The sequence below is a fragment of the Taudactylus pleione genome, unplaced genomic scaffold, assembly GCF_031769625.1.
Source record: "Taudactylus pleione unplaced genomic scaffold, aTauple2 ptg000326l, whole genome shotgun sequence".
Lineage (NCBI taxonomy): Eukaryota > Metazoa > Chordata > Amphibia > Anura > Myobatrachidae > Taudactylus > Taudactylus pleione.
Window position 1 is genome coordinate 8,707,611 of NW_028284727.1, and position 23,866 is coordinate 8,731,476.

The 23,866-nt window shown below is 38.8% G+C and overlaps 1 protein-coding gene and 1 pseudogene across 1 annotated transcript in view; both read left to right on the forward strand.

Moving 5' to 3' along the window:
- LOC148509478 (uncharacterized) overlaps positions 1-23,866 on the forward strand; it is a 621,587-nt gene that overhangs the window by 401,977 nt on the left and 195,744 nt on the right. Inside the window, exons 37-39 of the mRNA XM_088443077.1 lie at positions 909-953; positions 8,952-9,017; positions 12,127-12,177. Of these exons, the coding sequence (XP_088299203.1) occupies positions 909-953; positions 8,952-9,017; positions 12,127-12,177 (162 nt within the window). The remainder of the gene's footprint in view (positions 1-908; positions 954-8,951; positions 9,018-12,126; positions 12,178-23,866) is intronic.
- Positions 6,660-6,778, forward strand: LOC148509479 (5S ribosomal RNA; annotated as a pseudogene).

Consider the following 23,866-nt stretch of genomic DNA (forward strand, 5'->3'; position numbering starts at 1 on the left):
GTTGTCAAATCGCATTTCAGTGGGAAGCTCTTTTTCAAGTAAGATTTACCAAGTGTATAATGTATAATTCCTAAGCATTGTTTTTTAAAATGAAAAATACTTAAACATGACACATGAACTCATGGATATTTCATGTGCCTTTATTTATTTTGAGTTACTCAACACTTTAATGGGGGTTAAAAGTGCAGCGTATTGAGAAAAAAATTGGAAAGGCTTAAATTAATAGTGGTTGTGTGGATTAAATGTCAAGCAGCCAGCAGTTTGCATGACATGTAATACTTGCAAACACAAGGACTTTTTTTATTTTAATATTATATTTATATTGCACCACAAGGTGTCCACATTAATGTTAATAACAATATAATTGTACAACAATACATACTGTAGGATAACAAAACAATATAATAAAATGCAATGAATGTGGGAAGTGAGGGCAAGTGTTGAATGACTCATTATGGCTTGAAAATGAATATTTGCTTGCGTCAAAGCACATTTGATGCAAAACACAAAACTTGCAGATGGAATTGGCAATCATTGAAGAGTGCTTAAACAGGCACATGTCAAGGTCCATCTGAGCTAAATAGAATGCACAGATTTTCACTGCTCTATCTGGTTTTTGACCCAACAAACCATCTTGTATTTCATGTGTGCTCTGTTAAAAAATGTCTTCTCAGGCATTTTTTTGCTTTTATCAAACTGACTTCATGCTACTGTAATATATTTAGACCCACAAGACACATTTTAGCTATATACATATTCTCCCAATTTATCCAAATCTCTTCAAACGCTTTTGCTATAATCCTAAATACCCATAAACTTTATCAGGGGAAGTTATCACTTCTAAATGCCATACAATGCTTTCCTAATTACTGAGAAACAATTACTGAGCAACATTATAATTTTCATAGAACAAGAACCACCCAAGGTAGAAGAACCAGTGTCTCTAAAGGAAGGTAAGGACATATGCTGTGGATCTTTTTCATAATGAAGGTGTATCATTAAAATAGGGAAAAGGCAGCACATGCAATGTTTCCATTATGTATGATGCACTTACTGCATACAAAATTAATTAACTTTCAGTTGAGATTACAACAGAAAGATAAAAGTGCAACTGGTTTTCTACCAGTGGATGAAGCTAGTTTGTGGACTGTACCAATATGCAAATTTATTAAAATTAGCAAAGTAATTATTATAACATATTTCTGTAATATTAGTACTTCAAAGCTAGCAAATCACTGCATGATGAACTAGTTTCTACATGCTCCTTAATTTGTATATTTATTTAGCATTCATGTATCTGATCAGTAAAATGATGCAGTTTGACTTTCAAGTGACAGTAACACTTGGCATAATATGACAGTTCTAGTTCTCAGAGGTGTTTGTGAAGAAAACTTTTTGCTTCAAGGTTCTTTTAAAATGTTCCCTTACCTGTGAACTTCATTTATATTCTTTCTCAGCTTTCTAAGGTATATATTGATTAAATACACACAGTGCATGTTTGGAATATGCCATTTACATGGACATACTGCAACACTCTTAATAGTACTGACTCCCTTTCAGAGGCAGCAAAAAATATCACATGTTCAACCTTTAGCATATAAATAACAAAAATACTGCTTGGTATTACAATGGGCTGCCCTGTCTACTTCTCCATAGAGAGGTAATGGTGTTAATGACATGTACAAAATAATGTTATTTCATGCTAGTCAGTTTATTTGACCCAATACATGGGTTGAGATTGCAATGTATTACCTGGGTACTAGTACATGTATCGAGGCAGATTTCTACTTTAATTTGTTATCAGAGAATCTTTGAAATTCTGCCTAACTTTAGATTCTTTATATAATGAGCGGAATGGGGAAGGAAAGATCGTCGCACAGGCTGGTATTTAAATAAAAGATGAAGTAGGTGAAAAGAATAGATCCGCTTTTACTTTGTTGTTAAACTATTAATAGTTATTAATTAATATACAGAGAAAAATCAAAATATTTATAAACAAAGGTTTAAGGTGATTGTTTATAAATGTATATCTCCTATATGTCGGAATTCACATAGCCGACAACTGAATTAGTAGCATAATATTGCTGACATAATACTTATTAATATTTCTCTGTATATGTATTAAATAGAAATAGTGTGTACAGGAATTTTTTATACTTATACTAATCTGCTAGCCTAGTGTGGTAGAACCTTATATTAATCATTATGTATTAAAAGTTATATTTTAAATTATTTAACATTACATACATTAGAGTGCTCACCCAACAGAGTTCTTTTCTTTCAAATCTCTTTACCTTAACTTTAGATTCTGCCTATCTTTATACCCCTGCTACCCCTGTTTGTAGAAATAAAAGGCCTGATTCAGAGTTGGGAATAGAGTAAGAAATAGCAAGCAACTGTGTACCTGGACAAACAATGCTGCAATGCAAGGGGTACAAATACATAATTTTTTTTGGCATGTGGGATAAAAACTGGCTGCTTTTGCATGTAGCCCACAAATGCTGGACAGCTTTATTTTTACACTGCAAGTTAGATTTCAGATAGGTCACGTCCCTCCCAAATCGAAATCTCTCTGCACATTTTATATTTGTGGTTTTACCAAGATGCACAGTTACTTGGAGCGTCATTCTTCATCATGTGTCCTTATTACTTCCACCCTTTTGTTGCATCATTTCCGCCCTCAGTTATCCGTGGTGTGTCATTTGCCACATGTGATTCCTCATCACTTCTTCCCTCAGGATTCCACTTTGCTGATTTAATTCCACGCATGTCATTTCTGCCCTTCCTGGTTTGATGGCTTGTATCTTATTTCTGCCCTTTAAGCGCACATTGTATATACATTCTGCAACTACAGAGAATTAAATAGTAGATAGCAAAGTTTTGTGCCTGACATCTTTTTTTCCTTTGTGATGTTCTTTATAGTTTATAACATCTTTTTGTGTATTGTCTAATAAGGTGGGATACACATGAAGATAAATGCAGTATCACATGGTAGATATTAATAGCTGATAAGATATAGTTTCATAAAGATCTATTCTAAATTTGAGAAAAGTCTGTTCATAACTTCAACATAAATGGATTCAAAGAGTTGCATATCTTTTCGCTAATTCTAACTAAAAAGTCACAATTCAACCCAGTTCTAGATAGAATGATTAGCAAAATAGTACATATATACTGTATAGGTTAATAGTTGGTAAAGAATAGTCTATGTTCATAGATATGGATTTCCAAGAGCCACAGTCCATCTGCGCCAAATTTAGGTATATATAGGTGATTAGGTGGAAAAGAATAGTCTCTATATAAATGGACTCCAAAAGCCAAAGTTCTTTTGCACCAAATTATAAGTCCAGGTCTCTGTTGCAATCGATATATACTGTATATATATTTTAATTTTCATATATTGAAATCTTCAGGGGATATATGCATCATGGATGGGTGTATATAAAAACAGGGCATCATGCCTACAGCACCTGGTATTCATAGGAGATCTCCAATCCCAGTACTAACCAAGCAAGGCCATGAAATTTTGCCTCAACCAGTAAAATGAATAAATTCAATGTATTCATTGATTTGAATAAGTATGGCAGGACTTTAACCCTTAAAAGACATTTTCTCAGGAAAGAGGAAGCCCCAATAAGGAATTTTAATGAGATGTCTTAAATCAGGATTAAAAGGTAAATCCACATATTATCCATTAGAATCCAAGGGGAGCTACATTAATGTATTTTATGAAATGACCAAGAAGGATTTGTGTGAAAAAGATATTAATCAAGTAAAAAAGCATAATTTAAACCCTCAAGAAAAAGAAGCTCTCAAGGCCCTTAAGAATAACCAAGACTTGGTTTTAAGACCTGCAGATAAAGGGAGGGGGGGTTATCATGGACTACTCATACTATCTGCTGGAAGCACATAGACTCCTCAATGATAAAAATTCATATGAAAAACTAGAGAAGGCCCCTGTGGAGGAATACATAGAGGAATTAAGAACACTCCTGGTTTTTGGCCTCTATAATAAGATTTTGACAAAAGAGGAGTTCCAATATCTAATGAAGACCAACCCCACCACCCCCATCTTTTACTTTTTATCAAAAGTTCACAAATCTCTAACAGAATCACCAGGTAGGCCTATAATTGCGGGTATGGAGTCACTGAGCACCCATCTATCAGAATATGTGGATATTTTCCTACAGAAATATGTAAAGGGACTTAACTCTTACTTGAAGGACACAACCAGTGTTTTGCAATGTCAAGAAGAGATTAAATGGAATGAATCATACAGTTTGGCAACAATTGATGTTCAATCCCTGTATACGTGTATTGAACACACCAAATGAATCAATGTGTTAAGGGATTTTCTGGATCTAGATAAAACTAGGGACATTTTACACAATGAGTTTTTATGTGATCTTATATATTTTATATTGAACCATAATTCTTTGAAATTTCTGGAGCAATTTTACTGTCAGATATGTGGTACAGCTATGGGTACTACATTAGCTCCCAGTTTTGCAAACTTATTCATGGGGTGCTGGGAGGAGAAGTACATATACAATAATAACCCATTCAAGAATAATCTTATACTGTACAAAAGATATATAGATGACATTTTAATTATATGGGAAGGTACCAAAGAAAGTATTATTTTATTTTTATTTCAAGTTTCAAGTAATAATATGTGAAAATAAAAGAGATATTCTCTCCAGCACACTGCAGCAATATTGGCAAAAATACTTGAATCCTACATGATAATGGAAATTCAGAGGTATTAGTTGCATACATTTGGAAGAAAGAAAAATGGAAGAAAGGTGATAGTGAAGTGTAAAGTATAGAAGTGTAAAAGATATACATGTAAAGTGTAAACCCTGCCCTTTACAAGCACCTAGGCAATATCATTAAGCTGATTGAGCGACCACCATACTTTCTATTTGTAGTTCTGAGAGACATGAAGGGAGCCAGCATTGGGAGGATGTGCTGGTCCATATATATGTAATTTTAATTCTTTCTTATTATATTAACACTCATTGATTATCTTTTACACGTCTATACTTTACAATTCACTATCACCTTTCTTCCATTTTTCATGTGATGCCCTGGGAATGGTCCTTGCCTGGATTCTTTTGGGGTGCCTTGTGCCTCGGACATGAACCCCTTAATGTTAAGGATGCCAGTATAGAGGAGCCTTGATGTTGGCCCTGCACTTAATCATATCTCTGCAAATGTATGCAACTAATACCTCTGAATTTTTATTATCATGTAGGATTCAAGTATTTTTGCCAATATTGCTGCAGTGTGCTGGAGGGAATATCCCTTTTTTCCCTCTGGTTCAATGTAAATCCTGCCCTTTACAAGCACCTGGGCAATATCATTAAACTGATTGAGCGACCACCATACTTTCTATTTGAAGTAATAATATGAACCTGAAGTTTACGTCCAAATTAAGCACTCGATGGTGGATTTTTTAGACTTGGTTTTAAGAGGTGAGGAGGATAAGATAGCTACAAAAATGTTATTAAGGAAATGGATGCAAATAGCTACCTGCATTTTGAAGCTGCCACTTGAGAAAATGGAAACAAAACATACCACATACCCAGTTCTGCAGAATTAGGCATAATTGTAGTAATGTGAAGACCTGTGATAAACAATCAGAAACATATGCTAGCAGGTTTAGAGAAAAGGAATACCCTGAGGAACCTCTGCAGACAGCAATCAATAAGACAAAGGCCCTGGATATAAATTACTTTTTGAAATACAGAACCAGGTAGGACCATAATTAACAAATGGTCCCCTTCATCATTACCTATCATAGCCATGAGAGTCAAATTAGAAAATCCTTCAACCAACATTGGAACATTATTCTTATGGACCCCATATTGAAAGACATATTACCTCCAATTCCACAACTTGTTTTTAGAAAATCCAAAAATTTTAAGGACATATTAGCACCAAGTATGCTGTGAAAGAGAAACAAACCACAAAAAAGTCTGACCCAAACCTGCAAGGGCAGCTATAAATGTGGGCACTGCAATATTTGTAAGTTTTTACATCCATAGAGAAAAATCTTTACTAACTATGATGGATCAAAAGAATAAATGTTTAAGGATTTTATGAATTGCAATTCAACATCCATCATATATTTGCTAGAATGTACATGTGGCAAGAAGTATGTGGGGAAAACAAAGAGGTCCTTGAAACTGAGAATTCAAGAACACATCAGAAATATCAAAAACAAGATAGAAGGACATGCAGTATCCAAACATTTTATTACAAAGCACAATTCCAACCCAGAAGAGATCAACTTTAAAGCAATAGTGCATGTGACACTGGGTGAAAGAGGAGTAAACCTGGGCAACCTACTTTCAAAAAGAGAGATGTACTGGATATTTGAACTCAGTACCATGGCTCCAAGAGGATTTAATGAAGGCTATGAGATAGCTCCCTTCTTATGAAAATGGAATCAGGTGATGAGCTATTTTGTACTATCATACCAATATGTGAGCATCCAATTATTTTGGGCAGCTTATCATTGACGGGCCAAGCTAGTACTGGAAGGGGTGACCCCTGGAAATACCTGGTGTAGTAGATATTGAGGCTCAGAGAAAAATTAAATGAGAAAGAAAAAAGGGAGAATGCAAATGGAAAGTATTTGGGGTCATTTAGGTCTCTACAGTCATACTACCGTGCTCATACCCAATCTCATCTCATCTTGGAAGCTATACATGGCTGGACTTGGTTAGTACTGGGATGGGAGACCTCCTAAGAATACCAGGTGCTGTAGGCATGATCCCCTGTATTTATATCCATGATGCATATATCCCCTGAAGATTTCAATATGTGAAGACCCAATTATATGAAGATTAAAATATATATACTTATATATCAATTGTAACAGAGACCTAGACTTATAATTTGGCACAAAAGAACTTTGGCTTTTGGAATCCATTTATATACTTAAATTTGGTGCACGACTGTGGCTCTTGGAAATCCATATCTATGAACAGAGACTATTCTTTACCAACTATTTACCTATACAGTATATATGTACCATTTTGCTAATCATTCTATCTAGAACTGGGTTGAATTGTGACTTTTTAGTTAGAATTAGCGAAAAGATATGCAACTCTTTGAATCCATTTATGTTGAAGTTATGAACAGACTTTTCTCAAATTTTAAATAGATCTATATGAAGCTGTATCTTATCAGCTATTAATATCTACCCTATGATACTGCTTTTATCTTCATGTGTATCCCTCTATATTAGACAATACACACAAATATGTTATAACCTATAAAGAACATTACAAAGGAAAAATGGTCATGCATGAAACTTTATCTACTATTTAATTCTCTGTAGTTGCAGAATGTATATACAATGTGCACTTAAAGGGTGGAAATAAGATACAAGCCATCGAACCAGGAAGGGCAGAAATGATGCATGTGGAATTAAACCAGCAAAGTTGAATCCTGGGGGCAGAAGTGATGAGGAACCACATGTGGCGAATGATGCACACTGGAGAACTGAGGGTGGAAAAGACACAACAAAAGGGCAGAAGTAATAAAGACACATGATGAAGAATGAGGCGCCCAAGATTCCGGGCTCATACGTGTATGCGGATATGAAGTCGCGGAGATAAGCTCTGGGCAGAAATACCATAGTGATTAGGAAGGATGGAAATAGCCGCAATTTTTTTAAAATTAGCTATTTATGACTATTATTATACCGCTCAATTTATGGGGTAATATAACATAACACCAAGCTATCTAAGTCGCAACCTGGCTCCGTTTTAGGCTAAATCCAGGAGCCTTGATTTCTTCAGCGACCAGGAAGTAATTGTAGTTTTGACCCCTAATGAGCTCATGGAGGGGTATAAATAGACAAATACTCCTCCTGAACAATATCCCCTTGAAGAAGTCCCTGGACGAAAAGCATTGGGTGTAGCAGTCTCTTATCCATGAACTTTGATTCCTTTCATCCAGATAAGCTAACAGCCACCTCTTATTTATTTATTATTTATTTATTATATTTACTGTGTCAAAATTATATTGAAGCATGCACTGTTTTACTATGTGATTATTACCTTTTGTGCATTTATTTTGTTTTTATCTATTGTTTATACAGTAGAATAAATTATATATACTTTTACAAATCTTACTGTTGCACTCTACTCTTTTAAACACTGCATTATTTAATTATTACATTATGTTTAATATGTTTTACTAGCTTGTAAATTATCCTGAGCACTAGCACTTTTTAGCAAACTAGCCGCCTATATGTCAATCACATTTTTTCATATATATATACTGTATATATATATATATATATATATATATATATATATATATATGGTATATCTACATATAGTAACTGCATTACTAGTGTACACTGATAACTGATCACTGGGGCTTACAACATTTGTACATATGTGTGCGACTGAGTCTGAATTTGTGTATAAAGGGCTCCTATAGTGTGAAGCACTATTGACAAAAATATACAGTACACTACTTGTCCACCAGCATCTCAGTCGTGCTGGGTATTTTGCGCCATATGACATATAGATGCTCAGTGTGTGAGGACCAATCTGTATGATAAGTGTTGAACAGTGGAATTCTAGAGAGGATCATGTAATGGCTGTACAATAGTTTAAAAGAAAGAATATAAGCAATGACAAGCAAACAAATACTGTATTTTGTCCAATTAAATTAGAAAATTCATGTTCAAGTATTATATTTTTAATGTATACTAAAATTTACTTTCATTTAATGGGTACAGATACCTAATAAAGAAATACTGTCTATGCAATGACTTTATTCCTACAGCCAACACTCACATTTAAAGTAACTGATGAGTTTATGATGTGTTTAGTTACACTGTATACAGTGATAAATTATATATATACACATTTTAATTACTAATAATTTCACCAGTATTAAAAATAATTCTGCACATTTTATAGGAACATGTGGAACTAGTCGCATTTTACCTGGATTGATCATAATTATGTCTGACTCACTGACTAGTCGTAAGTATATCACCTTATCAACAACTGTTTTAAACATGTGCTTGTTTTTAACACATTTAACAATCTGCATGCCATTGAAGAATTGGGTGTTCACTTGTAGATCTGAAACTTTAAAATTTTCTATATTATGGGTGGAATGTAATATGGTGCGAGTGCTTGTGAGGGAACAAACTCGCACATTCTCGCACATTTTAAAGGTGAGAGTTTGTAATAGGATGTGAGTTTGACTGGCATGAGTGTGCATGCGAGTTTAACTGCGGGTAAACTCGCACCTTGTAATGTGACTTTCATTAGAAGGTGCGAGATAGACAGAAGCATGCACAGATCAGTGAGATCCATTCATGCTTCTGTGTGTAAAAGCTAGTAAAATGTAAAAAAAAAAAATAGAAACTGATGTGAGAAAGCACACCTAAAAGCACAACCTTTTAGGGCTGTGTGAGCCAGTCCTGGTTGTGAAAATATGGGGGGGAAAAGATATAGGGGTTCTCTGTATTTTCAACAACCAGCACCAGGCCTGGTTGTGGAAATATGGGGATAAAATGGGTAAGGATCCCCCGTATTATCCACAACCAGCACCGGACTCCTTCTATCAGGGGGTGTATTGCTGCATCTGTGGGACCCTTTTCACAGGATCCCCCAGCCAAAGCATTCATCACCCCATGCTAGTCAGCCCCTCTCCAGGGCACCCCTGGCCTGGCCTGATAGCCCAGGACTATCACCGGCACCCCTGGGTGGTGGGTGCTGAGTTGATTGTATCAAAAATAATTAAAATATAATTAGCCTTTACAGAAGAACCAGAGGATCCAGCAAGCCGCCCCTCATGCATGCTGGTACTTGGAAAACCACAAGGATCAATATGCTGAGCATTAAGAGTCCAATAGTTTATCAGTCTTTTATTACACATATACTCATTAACTCACTCATTCACACTCATCTGCACTCACATTAAATACTTACCTTGTCCCTAGCATCGGTCTGTCCCATTCTCCAGTAGAATTCAGATCAGCAGCCTAAAAAAAGACATACTTACCTACCCCTTGGTTCCATCCTCATTGTTCCATGTTGGCATCCACAGTCTTCTTAAAATAAAAAAAAGAAAGCAATGGTCCCACTGGACATAATACCATCCTCTAAGGATGGTACTTCACAAATGATGCTCCAGCCACTGCATTTTCCATAAAAATGCATTGGTTGAACATTCATTGGCTGATAGAGGCGAGCCTCCATCTCTCAGCCAATGAGCACTTTCCCCCATTGACTTCAATGGTGGGAACCACGAGGTTATTAAAGTGCATAACCACCATTGAAATTACCACCAACCTGGATGAAATATGTTGGTCTGTATATTATCATTTTTCATAGATTATATGCTCAAACATGTTGCAAGTTGTTTGTAAAAGTTAATTTATGTGCTGTAAATTCGTAACATTTTGATGTATTAACAAATCATGCAAAATTCTAGCAAATTACACAGGTATGACCATGTTTGAGTCATTGTAACCATGTTCCAGACTGTTCTATTGTGTTTATATGCATTTAAAAAAATCTACTGTAAGTTTAAATTGATATATACTAACAGTAAATTAGGTATGTAAATAGAGAACAGTGAACCTGGAAATCAAGCCTTGAAGGCAAACATAAATGCAGAACTTCAAATGGTTGACTATGAGTTAAAACCTTTGCATCAAGATATTTTGGTTCATATCAAGCATTTGTATTGTCTGTTATGTTTTTCTTTCATTAGATAACAAAAATAGAATAATTTCCCATTTTATTACACAGAGAGAAAATGTTCCATTTTATTATAGTAAAAAAATGTAAAGAGAATATTTTGTCCTATGTGTTTTACATGTATGTATTTACATTATTTGCTATATGTAGTTCCACTTTAGTTTGAATCAGTTCCTTAATATTTTAACAGAAGTTAGAGTACAGCGCTCTAGGAATGTCCGCAGCTGCTCCACATCTAGAGTTATCTCTGCCTCCTGTTTAGTACAAATGTATAAAATAATTATGGTGCACTCTGGGGCATTCCTATTATTTTACCTGAGTATATCCCTCTTTTTATTATGAATCTGTATTTTAGAAGTAATTGAATATCATCTGTGTGAATCTCTTCGCTGTATATCAATAGTCCCAATTTGTAATCTGTAGGGAGGGTGGTCTTTAATATATTTCAAGAAAGTCTGTATATAATCCCCGTGTGTCATATAGTGAAGATGTCCTTAGTTATGTCCAGGAAAAATAAATCTCATAAGTAGGATGTTCATGGACAGTCTCGGAATAGTAATCCTGTTATGGCTGTAGGATGGGTGTTCTTATAATAAAAGCTGATGGTACCGTGGCTCTCTTCACTCTCTTCTCCATCTCAAATATAATACATTGCACAGTATCAGGAACTAAGTAAATACTATGTAAAAACTGCACCTCAAAGTCAAAGCTCTTACTGAAGTTTTTAATTTAGCCTTCCCAAACTTTTCTAATGAGATCTAGCAATCTGACAATTCCTTTGTATTAGATGAATCATAAGTGGTACATTTGGACACCACAAAAAGTGATACATTTTCCTTGTCATGATGGATTTTCAAATAATTCAGATATTAACAACTTGCTCAAATGGTATGATATAATTCCAAATAAATTATCTTAAATATAATGCACATACAATGGATACCTACATGTTAAGTATGTACAAAAGGTTGTGTATTACGCTAAACGTTAGAATAACACAAATTTGCTTCCTGCTACAGTATTACTTGTCTCACTCAACATAAAATAGTCAATTGGTTCAGCCAGTGTAGAAGACTAATTTGTGAGTACATTTTTAATGATTCTGTGCACCATTATTAAATTCCATGTATTACTTTACTAAATTCAAAACACAAGTATATTTTTAAAATAGTACAGTAATTCAACATCTTCAAAATATATACATAGTGTTAGAGCAACTTACCATATTCTGCAGTTTGTATATTTTTCTCAGTTTGCATGGTTGCAAATAATTAACTATTAGAATAGGAAAGTATTATGTTCTTAGAACATTATTCTCCCATGATCCTTGATTCCCAAGTAGTACAGATACTGAGTAAGTGTTATCTATGTTTTGCAGATGGACTGTCGAAGGAACAAGAGGAAGAAGTGCTGAAGGTAGCGAGACAAGGTACAGTGAGAATTTTAGCTTTGTCTTCTTAACAAAGAAATAATTGAAAGAAAATATTCCAATCAACCCAAGCAGCATAAAGCTTTTGCTCTAATTCATTGTATTGACCCACTATTGTAGTAAATGTATTCCTCTTTTCTTTTTGTGTGATTGCAGATCAATTAACAAATCTAAGATGAGCTTTTTCATAGTTAATATTGTCTCCACGAAATATAAATCAATGAATTATAAAATTAATCATGGCATCTCTGAATAGGAGTCACTTTGTAATATACTGTACTTTATTTTTACATGGTGCAATCCCCATATACAGTATGTGTGGTTAATCATGTTTTTACTATTACAAAATATTTTTCAAAAACATTGCCGATATTTACCATATTACAATCATATCTGAAATATTATTGCAACATTCTAAAAAAAAGTATATTGTGCTAAAAAAAAATTACAGTTTTGTCTTAAACTGCATGAGAACCTAAATATTTCAATTTCACAACCCCTCAAATAGGCCCATCCAGAGTTGAAAGCAAGTCAATGCAATTGTTTCAGGATTGCATGCATGGAACTAAGGGCCTGATTCCGAGATTTACGCAATGACAATATTTACACAGATCGAGTGATTGTTTGCCATTGTGCATGCGCGATTGCCACAAAGCGCACACACCGAGATTGGTCTGCAACTACACTTGCACAGAGGATTCACTCGCAAACTGAGTGACTGGTAGTCAGGGTTTGTGGGAGGTAATGGACTAGGCAAAAACAGGTGTGTCGGGACCGTTTAAATGGGTGTGCATAAATTAGCCATTGCGATCTCTTTCACACACAGTAAGATATCTGCAGTGTTTGAGACAAGTGAGACTTGACTTGCAAGCTATGTGACTGCTCGATATTCGTCAATGTTACCGATTTTTATGCCATTGTATGTTGGCAGGCAGATATGAGAAGGCAGCAGTGGGCGTCCCTATGCTTGGGGAAGCTATGGAAGGCATTAGCATATTTTTGCAACTGTGATCCAGTAGAGATTGCAGTGGTGATTGCATTAGCGTAAATGTTGGTTTTGCATCCTAAATACAGAGCTGTACGCCTTTCTGCAGCCCCACTTACCCTATCCATACACGGTTTGATAGGGTCATTATCTGTTTACACTTGCACCACCCCGATCCTTGGTGCAAAAGATGCATCTGAAAACTTGTATACTTATGTAATTCTATTGCAAAATATCAGGTGTAAATACTCCATTAAGTTTGCTTTGTGACAATGCTTGTTATTGTGCACATCTAAAACAACATCAATCAGTGGGAATATGATTTCTACTAAATTTGAAAGACATACTTCCACCTTCCCTATATAAGATAATAAATCAGTTGAATGATCTCACCATTTTTATGTTACATAACAACAAGCTGTTCCCTAACATCAGATAACATAAAGACTTTGACATTCTTAGATAAATGAATCAAACTCATTAATCAGATGGGCTGCAGTCACATTACTAATAACTATGCTGAGCACAGTGGGGCAGTAAAAGAGATTTTTCAATGTCAACTAACCCATTTCCAATAAAAGCACTTTGATAGGGATGGAACCTCTACAATTCTAATTATTTAGCACTTACAAGTACTGTAGCTGGAATCTCTGCCAAAAGCTTTTGGCAATGCTCGGCTCTCTATGTACCCAGAGAGATGATCTATGGCTCAAATTTAAGGGTCCATGTACTAAGTTGAGGTAAGGGGGCAAAAAAAAGTTAGAGAAAATCCCTGTACATATCTCACCTCAATATTTACTAAAGGCTTTTTTCTGCTTTCCGCTACTAGCAGGCTAGAATATAGGTGCTGCTATAAGTATCTATGGCAGTACTGAGACCCAGCTATTATAATTACATGTCACTTAATGTTAGCTGTCTTCTCGAGTGCTGGCTTCGTCACCTCCAGCTGCTATTATCTGCCTCTCTCCAGTTAGCTGTCTTCTCCAGTGCTGGCTTCGTCACCTCCAGCTACCATTATCTGCCTCTCCCCAGTTAGCTGTCTTCTCCAGTGCTGGCTTCGTCACCTCCAGCTGCCATTATCTGCCTCTCAATTTCTAAATAATGCTTTGACAAAAAAATATCTCTGCTGAGTCTGCTGCAGCTCTATGGACAGGAGAGGGGTGAGTCACACACAGTGCAGTCAACATGAAATATGTCCCTGGTGTGACTTAATGTTCACTCTCCTTTCCTGGTCTATTTTTAGTAACTATCGCGGTAGCAGCTTCCTGCTTAGCGCCAATAACAAGTGAAGCAGAAGCTGCTTTATCTCCATGGTAAGTGGAGTTTTAGTATATGGACCCCTTAAAACCTTAGAGCAGTGTTGTTTAAGTGCAAATATGTTTTGGTTTATTCTTTGTTAGCCAAATTAACTTTTTATTGCCAAATTATGTACCGCAACAAACCATTTTATTTAAATAATTTCACTTTTTGTAAATTGAATGATATTCAAGTGATGGTCGTCTCCTACACATATATTTATGTGTCTGATAGCTGTCTGAAATAATCATCATAATTAATTAAGATCCACTCGTTTCACTTACTTGTATTAAAGGGCCTGATTCAGAGCTGCATGCAATCTGCTCGCAGTGCCAATGCTCACGTAGTTGAGCAATTATTTGCAACTGTGCATATTCAAAAATTTCCAAAACCAGTATGACTCATGCATTACAAAGGTGCTCTTGCAATAGATTCTGATGGTATCAGAAAGGTGATGGAAAATTGATGGGCGTTCCTGGGCAGTGACTGTGAGGTGGCTGCTAGTGCATGAAAAAATGAACCATTCAGTAGATATATTATAGGAGTGTTGCCAGCATGTAAATACAAGTGGCTGCAAACACAGATCAGATGGAGACACTGCACCTGCCATAGGGCTAGTGTAATATTTCATGGTGCGACTGATGGTAGTGTATAAGGACATTTTTAGTCCATTTGCATAAACTCTCAAATCTGTGATCACCGATAGACTCTGCCATGTGTGTTTTTACATGTGACTCAGAATCAGGCTCTAAGCTTCTAAATGTACCCTAAATATATAGCATTAAAAAATGTTTAGTAATATGCAGCAAGGCTCTCATTACATCTACATTTAATATCATGGTCATATTGGCATCACAATGTTTTAATGGGGATGGTCTGCACTAGTGCACACAAGGGGGGTTTCTGAGTACCTAGAAACCACCCCTGACAGCCCGATTCCCCCTACATTGGCCACAGTGGGGGCGGAGCAATATGGCAAGCCCCGTCCCATATCACAGCCAACCATGGCAATATGTCATGGGGGCGGGGCTTAATGATGCAAGATGCCCACCCACATTAGCAACCGCACCTACAGCATCAAAAGTGTAAATATGTATGTGTACTGTTTTAGTGTGTATATAAGTGTATATGTGTTTGTGTGTATATATGTTTTCTTGTGTATATGTGTATATATACTAAGGATATGCGTCGACCCCCGTGTTTTGGTTTTGGTTTTGTATCTGTATCTCCTTCAAGATTATGGATCTGGATTTAGTATTACAAAACCACCCTTGCATGTTTTAGTTTTGGATCTGTATTTTTCTCCAAAAAATGATATAAACCACTAAAACCACATAATTTGGGCCTGTTTTTGTTCCTACAGTAATATTAACCTTAATAACAATCTTTTTCAGGCATTTCCAGGCATTTTTAACCACCTCACAGCTCACAATATTGATTTCACTATTTTTCACCAATATAGGCTAAAGGCTGCAGCGAGCGGGCTGGCTAAAGTAAGCAAAAGAGCAGTGGTAGACAGGATGGCAGTATAATAACCTATAATAATGTCAGTCACCAATGACCCAAATTGTGCAAAATATAAAGAAAAAAGGTGCAAGGTGGATTTGTTCTTGGGCCCTCCCACACACTCTTATGTGGGATATTAAAAAGGACATGCACAGTTTAACAAACCAAGCAATTTAGTAACAAGGACTGACACTTTTGTGTCTGAAGTGCTTGGTTTGTTTGGGCCCCCACAAAACATTTTTTGGAAGAACTACCTTCAATTATTAAGGAGGAGGTTGAGGATGAGGGTGTTGGTGGTGGAGATTGCATGTGCTGGTCCAAACTGCTGGTAGCTGATACTGGATTGCTTGTTATTAATTTACAAATTATTATAATTTTGTATAATAAATTGCATGATCTTGCTGCAAATGACATAACAGGGAGGAGATGCCTAGATGGTTAACATCCCTTCCTCTGCTAACTTTGGCTTTACAACTGGAACAGATGCCTTCACAACTGTTGTCAGAATTTAGATTAAAATAATTCTGCACCCAAGATGTGGCTTTTCTGGCTTTCTTTTTAACACGAGCAAGAACTATTGCCACTGGTGGCTGATTTATGCAAACAAAATCCTCATCATCAACATCATCATTAGCGTCATATAGGACACAAATTTTCCCTAATTCTCCTTTTACACTTCTTCCACACTATCATCCTGTTTTTCTATTATTTCACTGTCTAATACTAGCACAGCCATTATGGCGTCAGTGATCCACTGTGCAAATGGGTGACAGCTTTTATACTTACTTCCTCTATCAAATGATTGTTTAATAGTCAATTGTTTTTTTCAATTACTACTAGTAGTAGTCTTCTTGGTCCCTTTATGGGATGAAGATCCACCCTCAGCAGCAGCAACAGGGTAGCACTCAAGGATCCTTCTAAGCAATCCCGGATAGGAGAGGAGTCAGTTATGCTTATGAAATTGGATGCATCAGGACTACTTCTGATCATGATTGAGGATGTTGATGATGCAGGTGTTGGTGGGGGAGATTGCTGGCACTTGGATCTAACAGAGAGAAGGGAGCAGCTACTTGACACTGGACTGATTGTTACATTTCTAGCCAAAGTTTCTGAATTTGAAATACACTTTTGAATTTGATGAATGCGTTGCAAGTGACGTGACAGGGAGTTCCCATATGGTTAAGGTGCTTACCTCTACGCACTCTTGCTTGGAAAACATTACAGATGGCTTGACAACTGTTGTCCGGATTTGGGTGGAAATAATTCCTAACATGAGAAGTGGATTTTTTGTCTTCTGCACCGTCATGACAATGGGCTTTTTCATACCATGGGCAACAACTGTTGCCTGATTTACACAAACAACATCCTCGGCATCAACATCCTCATCATCAACTTCCTTGTTAGTGCCAACTACAGAAATATCATCCTCATCCTCCTGGTGCAATTCCACAGAAGCATCCTCAATTTTTATGTCAGCATGTTGACTTGTGCTGCTCATCCCCACATTTGTAGAGGCCACACAAATGGTGTACTAATCCTCTTCAAGTACAGTATTAGAAAGGTCAGGCTCACACATGGCAACCGCGGACACACTTGGACTCTCCTCGGGGACCTGTGACTTTTCTGAGCACACAGTTGGTTCATGTGCCTTAGAGATTTAAATTTTTTTGACACTTCTACAGAGAGAAGGGCTTACATCATCATAATATGCAGAACCACCAGTAATAAAGGCCTTATCCTTTCCTTGCCACTTTGTGTAGTAAATGGCATATTGCCAATTTTTATTTCACTGCAGCTAACTTAGCTTTTCATTTTTTTTTCTTTAACACTAAAATTTCTCTTGTTTGATTTTGACTTAAGCCCTTGGGCATTGGCCTTCATAGATGACGTTGATGGCCTTGCATCATCATCATGACTGCTGGCAGCAGCTAGCTACAAGTCTGGTATGTGGTTCCTGCTCTCCTCTCATTTGATCGTCCTCCATATCAACAAACTTACTCTGCGGTCTGACCAGCAGTATCACCGAATAATATTTTTTTGACACTGGGGAAGAGCACCCCTGAATGAGGCAGCAGCCACTTGATGAACAACACAGACAACACCCCTTTTTATGGACATCAAAGCACCCCTGCAAAGGCAGACAACATGCAGAGTCACAAATACGTGGACAGTAAACTTCAGCAGTGTCACCATACAATAATAGCGCAGCATACACACACACAAAAATAAATCACTTTTATTTTTTTTACACTGGGGAAGACCACCCCTAATTGACAGAGCACTCCCCTTGGACAACACAGCAACCCTTTATAGACTGCAGTCCTAGACTGATGGACAGGACAAAAACACAGCAGCAGCCACAATTAATTGACAAAACAAGTGACACAGCAGTTGCATCACCCACTGAAGGAATCCCCCTTTATACACTGCAGCCCCTTTATGGACAACAGAGAAGCAGCCTTCAGGGCAAGACCCTGAATAGACACACACACTGAGTGACTGACAGTGACTGACTATGTCTTCTAGCTTCTCTCTCTACAGCTGGAGTTATGGCACCAATCGCGTGGACCTTTTATATAATCCAAAACCCATGAGAATCCAACAGTGGGAGGATGATGTTTTGCCTCGTTTTGAGTTTCAAATCATGCAGGAAAACCCGAGCCTCAGTTTTGGAAGTTCAGGTGGGTCCAGTTCTCAGAGAACTGGACCCGCTCATCTCTAATATATACATATGTTAGTGTGTGTATACTATAAATATGTATGTGTTAATCTATCTATCCATCTATCTATCTATCTATCTATCTATCTATCTATATATATATATATATATATATATATATATAAACAAATGTCCTTACTCACTGACTGACTGAATCACTGCCCAAACTTCTGGACCTAGAAACATGAAAATTGGGGAATATATTTCTTCCATGATGTAGGTGTCCACTAAGAAGGTTTTTTTAAAATTTGACTCCTAAGGGGGTGAAAGGGGCTAAAATGTTTCCCCCCTCTGCAATGACAGCCTGACTAACTCATCGTGGCTACAGCACAGTTCAAAATTCAAACACCAACTGCTTCCAGATAACACTGGCAGTTGGTGTGGCTCCCCTATTTGAATAGTGATGGAAGGGAATGTGTTACTACAGAGGTGAGAGAGGAAAATGTGTTTTAACAGCAATTAGAAGGGAATGTGTAACTATAGAGGTGAGGAAGGGGAATGTGTTGCTACACAGGTGAGGTAGGGAGAGGAATGTCAAATGTGTTACTACACAGGTGAGGAAAGGGAATGTGCTACAACATGAGTGAAGGAGGTGAAGGTGTTAACACAGGGGTACAGGAGGGTAATGTGTTACTCCAGAAGTGAGGGATGGGAATAAGTTACTACAGCTGTGAGTGAGGGTAATTTGTTACTACAGGTTAGGGGTGTGCACCGGCCACTTTTCGTGTTTTTGTTTTGGATCTGGATCTTTCTTCGTGTTTTGGATCTGGATTGGTTTTACCAAAACCACCCTTCCGTGTTTTGGGTTCTGGGTTTTGTGTTTTGGATCTGTATTTTTTTGAAAAAAAGCATAAAAACAGCTAAAATCACAGAATTTGTAGGTTTTTCTGCTCCTATGCTATTATTAACCTCAATAACCTTAATTTCCACTCATTTCCAGTCTATTCTGAACACCTCACACCTCAAAATAGTGTTTTTATGTCCAAAAGGTTGCACCGAGGTAGCTGGATGACTATGCTAAGCGACACGAGTGGGCGGCACAAACACGTGACCCATCTAGGCGTGATACTGCAGGGCAGACAGGATGGCAGTTTGAAAAAAGGTGCAAGATGGAATTGTCCTTGGGCCCTCCCACCCACCCTTATGTTGTATAAACAGGACATGCACACTTTAACAAACCAATCATTTCAGCGCCAGGGTCTGCCACACAACTGTGGCTGAAATGATTGGTTCGTTTGGGCCCCCACAAAACAAGCTGGCAATTAATGTGTTCCTGCACAAACTGGCTCTACGGAGGCAAGATGTCATCCTCATCCTCCTCATCCACCGATTCCTCACCCTCTTCAGTGTGTACATCCTCATCCTCATAAATTATTAACTCATCCCCACTTGAATCCACCACCACAGGTCCCTCTGTACGTTCTGGAGGCTGGTCTCCCTGGAAGAGCTGATAATTCATTTTGATGAACATCATCTTGTCCACATTCTGTGGAAGCAACCTCCTACGCCTTTTGCTGACAAGGTTCCCGGCTGCACTAAACACTCTTTTGGAGTACACACTGGAGGGGGGGCAACTCAGGTAAAATAGAGCCAGTTTGTACAGGGGCCTCCGAATTGCCTCTTTTTCCTGCCAGTACAGGTATGGACTGTCTGACATGCCTACTTGGATGCTGTCACCGATGTAATCCTCCACCATTCTGTCAATGGTGACAGTATCATATGCAGTGACAGTAGTCATGTCAGAAATTGTTGCCAGGTCCTTCAGTCCGGACCAGATGTCCAAACTTGGTCCTGCCTGCCCTGCATCACCCCCAGCGGGTTGCTTAGGATACCTAAGTTTTTTCCTGGCAGCCCCAGTTGCGGGAGAAAATGAAGAAGGAGCTGTTGACTTGTCACGTTCCGCTTCAGCTGACAGTGTGTTCACCAGCAGGTCTTTGCACCTCTGCAGGTTTGTGTCGGCCGGAAAGAGAGACACCACATAGGCGTTAAACCTAGGATCGAGCACGGTGGCCAAAATGTAGTGGTCTGATTTCAACAGATTGACCACCCTGGAATCCTGGCAAAGCGAATGAAGGGCTTCATCCACAAGTCCCACATGCTGAGCGGAATCGCTCCATCTTAGCTCCTCCTTCACTTTCTCCAGCTGCTTCTGCAAAAGCCTGATGAGGGGAATGACCTGACTCAAGCTGGCAGTGTCTGAACTGACTTCACGTGTGGATAGTTCGAAGGGCTGGAGAACCTTGCACAACACGGAAATCATTCTCCACTGCACTTGAGTCAGGTGCATACCCCCTCCTTTGCCTATGTCATAGGTTGATGTATAGGCTTGAATGGCCTTTTGCTGCTCCTCCATCCTCTGAAGCATATAGATGGTTGAGTTCCACCGCGTCACAACCTCTTGCTTCAGGTGATGGCGGGGCAGGTTCAAGAGTGTTTGCTGGCGCTCCAGTCTTTGGCACGCAGTCGCTGAATGGCGAAAGTGGCCTGAAAATTTTCGGGCCACCCAAAGCGTCTCCTGCACGCCCCTGTCGCTTTTCAGAAAATTCTGCACCACCAAATTTATTGTGTGAGCAAAACATGGGACGTGCTGGAATTTGCCCAGATGTAATGCCCGCACAATATTGGTGGCGTTGTCAGATATCACAAATCCCCTGGAGAGTCTAAGTGGGGTAAGCCACTGGGCGATGATTTCCCTCAGTTTCTCTAAGAGGTTGTCGGCGGTGTGCCTCTTACTGAAACCGGTGATACACAGCGTAGCCTGCCTTGGAACGAGCTGGCATTTCTGAGATGCTGCGACTGGTGACGCTGCTGCTGTTGCTGCGTAAGGTGATACATCTACCCAGTGGGCTGTCACAGTCATATAGTCCTCAGTCTGCCCTGTTCCACTTGTCCACATGTCCGTGGTTAAGTGGACATTGGGTACAACGGCATTTTTCAGGACACTGAGGACACTTTTTCTGACGTTTCTGTACAGTCTCGGTATCGCCTGCTTAGTGAAGTGGAATCTAGACGGGTTTTGGAACCGGGGACACACTACCTCCAGCAATTGTCTAAATCCCACTGCACTAATGGCGGATACCGGACGCACGTCTAACACCAACATAGCAGTCAAGGCCTCAGTTATACGTTTTGCTTCAGGATGACTGCTGTCGTACTTCATCCTCCTCGCTAAGGACTGTTGGAGGGTCAATTGTTTAGTAAAAGTAGTGGTGTTCCTACTTCCTCTCTGGGATGATGAATGACTCCCAGCAGCAGAAACAGCAGCAGCGGCAGCAGGAGGCGTAGCAATGCAGGATCCTCCGGAGGAATCCCGGATAGGAGAGTCAGTCATGCCAGTGACATGGCCTGCAGGACTACTTCCGATCCTGACTAAGGAGGGAGTTGACGGTGTGGTTTGCAGGTGCTTGGATACAACAGGACAACGGGATTTAGGTGTCCCTGGACTGCTTACGGTCTTAGCCAAAGTTTCTGAACTTGACAGTAACTTATTATGAATGCGCTGCAGGTGCCCTATAAGGGAGGATGTTCCTAGGTGGTTAACATCCCTACCCCTACTTATTCCACCTTTACATAAGGTACATATGGCAAGACAGTTGTTGTCCGGATTTGGATAGAAATATTGCCAGACCAAAGAGGTGGAATGTTTGGTCTTCTGCCCAGGCATGACCGTGATGGGCTTTTTCATCCCACGGACAACAACTGTCTCCCCCGGAGCCTGATTTAAACAAACCACATCACCATCAGAATCCTCCTCGCCAACTTCCTCCTCAGCGCCAGCTACACCAGTATCCTCATCCTGTTGTACTTCAACAGTGACATCTTCAATTTGCATATCAGCAAGTGGACTGTGGGTGCTCCTTTCAGCACTTGCAGGGGGCGTGCAAATGGTGGAAAGAGCCACCTCTTCCCGTCCAGTGCTGGGAAGGTCAGGCATCGCAACCACCACCACACTTGGACTCTCCTTGGGGATTTGTGATATCTTCTTAGAAAGCACAGTTCTTCGTTGGGCTTTTGCCAGCTTAACTCTTTTGATTTTTTTAGTGGGAGTAGGGCTTCCATTGTCATGTGAAGCTGAACCACTAGTCATGAACATACTAGGGATCGACCTTAGCCGTTCCTTGCCACTCCGTGTCATAAATGGCATATTGGCAAGTTTACGTTTCTCTTCAGCTGATTTAAATGTTTTTTTCAAGGTCATTTTCCTGAACTTTGTCATTTGGGATTGTATGTGCCCTCTATTATGACATTGGGCATCGGCCTTGGCAGACGACGTTGATGGCATGTTATTGTCTATGTCATTACTATTGGCAGCAGCTTCAGCACTAGGAAGAAGTGGTTCTTGATCTTTCTCTATTTTATTTTTATCGGAGAAAGTTTGGTCCTCCATTTATGTTATATCGATTTGATATATACGTGCGGCTAAACACAGAAAATATTTTTTTATTTTTGCTGGAGAGTAGTGCACTTTGTGGGTTACACCAGCCTTTAAGAAATGAGCCAGCCAGCTCTTTACTTATGGGACACAGGCGCATGCTTGGCGCTGCTCCATTGTTGATGCACGTGCGGCTACTGCGCACACAATTCACAAAAACAGAAAATAATTTTTTTTTTGGTTTGGACTGGAGTGTACTTTGGGGGTTACAGCACCCTTTAACGGTCAAGCCAGCCGGCCCTTTACTTATGACACAGGCGCACGCTTGGCACTACTTTGTTGATGCACGTGCGGCTACTGCGCACACAATTCACAAACACAGAAAATTATTATTTTTTTGGTTTGGACTGGAGTGTACTTTGGGGGTTACAGCACCCTTTAACGGTCAAGCCAGCCGGCCCTTTACTTATGACACAGGCGCACGCTTGGCACTACTTTGTTGATGCACGTGTGGCTACTGCGCACACAATTCACAAACACAGAAAATATTTTTTTTTTTGGTTTGGACTGGAGTGTACTTTGGGGGTTACAGCACCCTTTAACGGTCAAGCCAGCCGGCCCTTTACTTATGACACAGGCGCACGCTTGGCACTACTTTGTTGATGCACGTGCGGCTACTGCGCACACAATTCACAAACACAGAAAATTATTTTTTTTTTGGTTTGGACTGGAGTGTACTTTGGGGGTTACAGCACCCATTAACGGTCAAGCCAGCCGGCCCTTTACTTATGACACAGGCGCACGCTTGGCA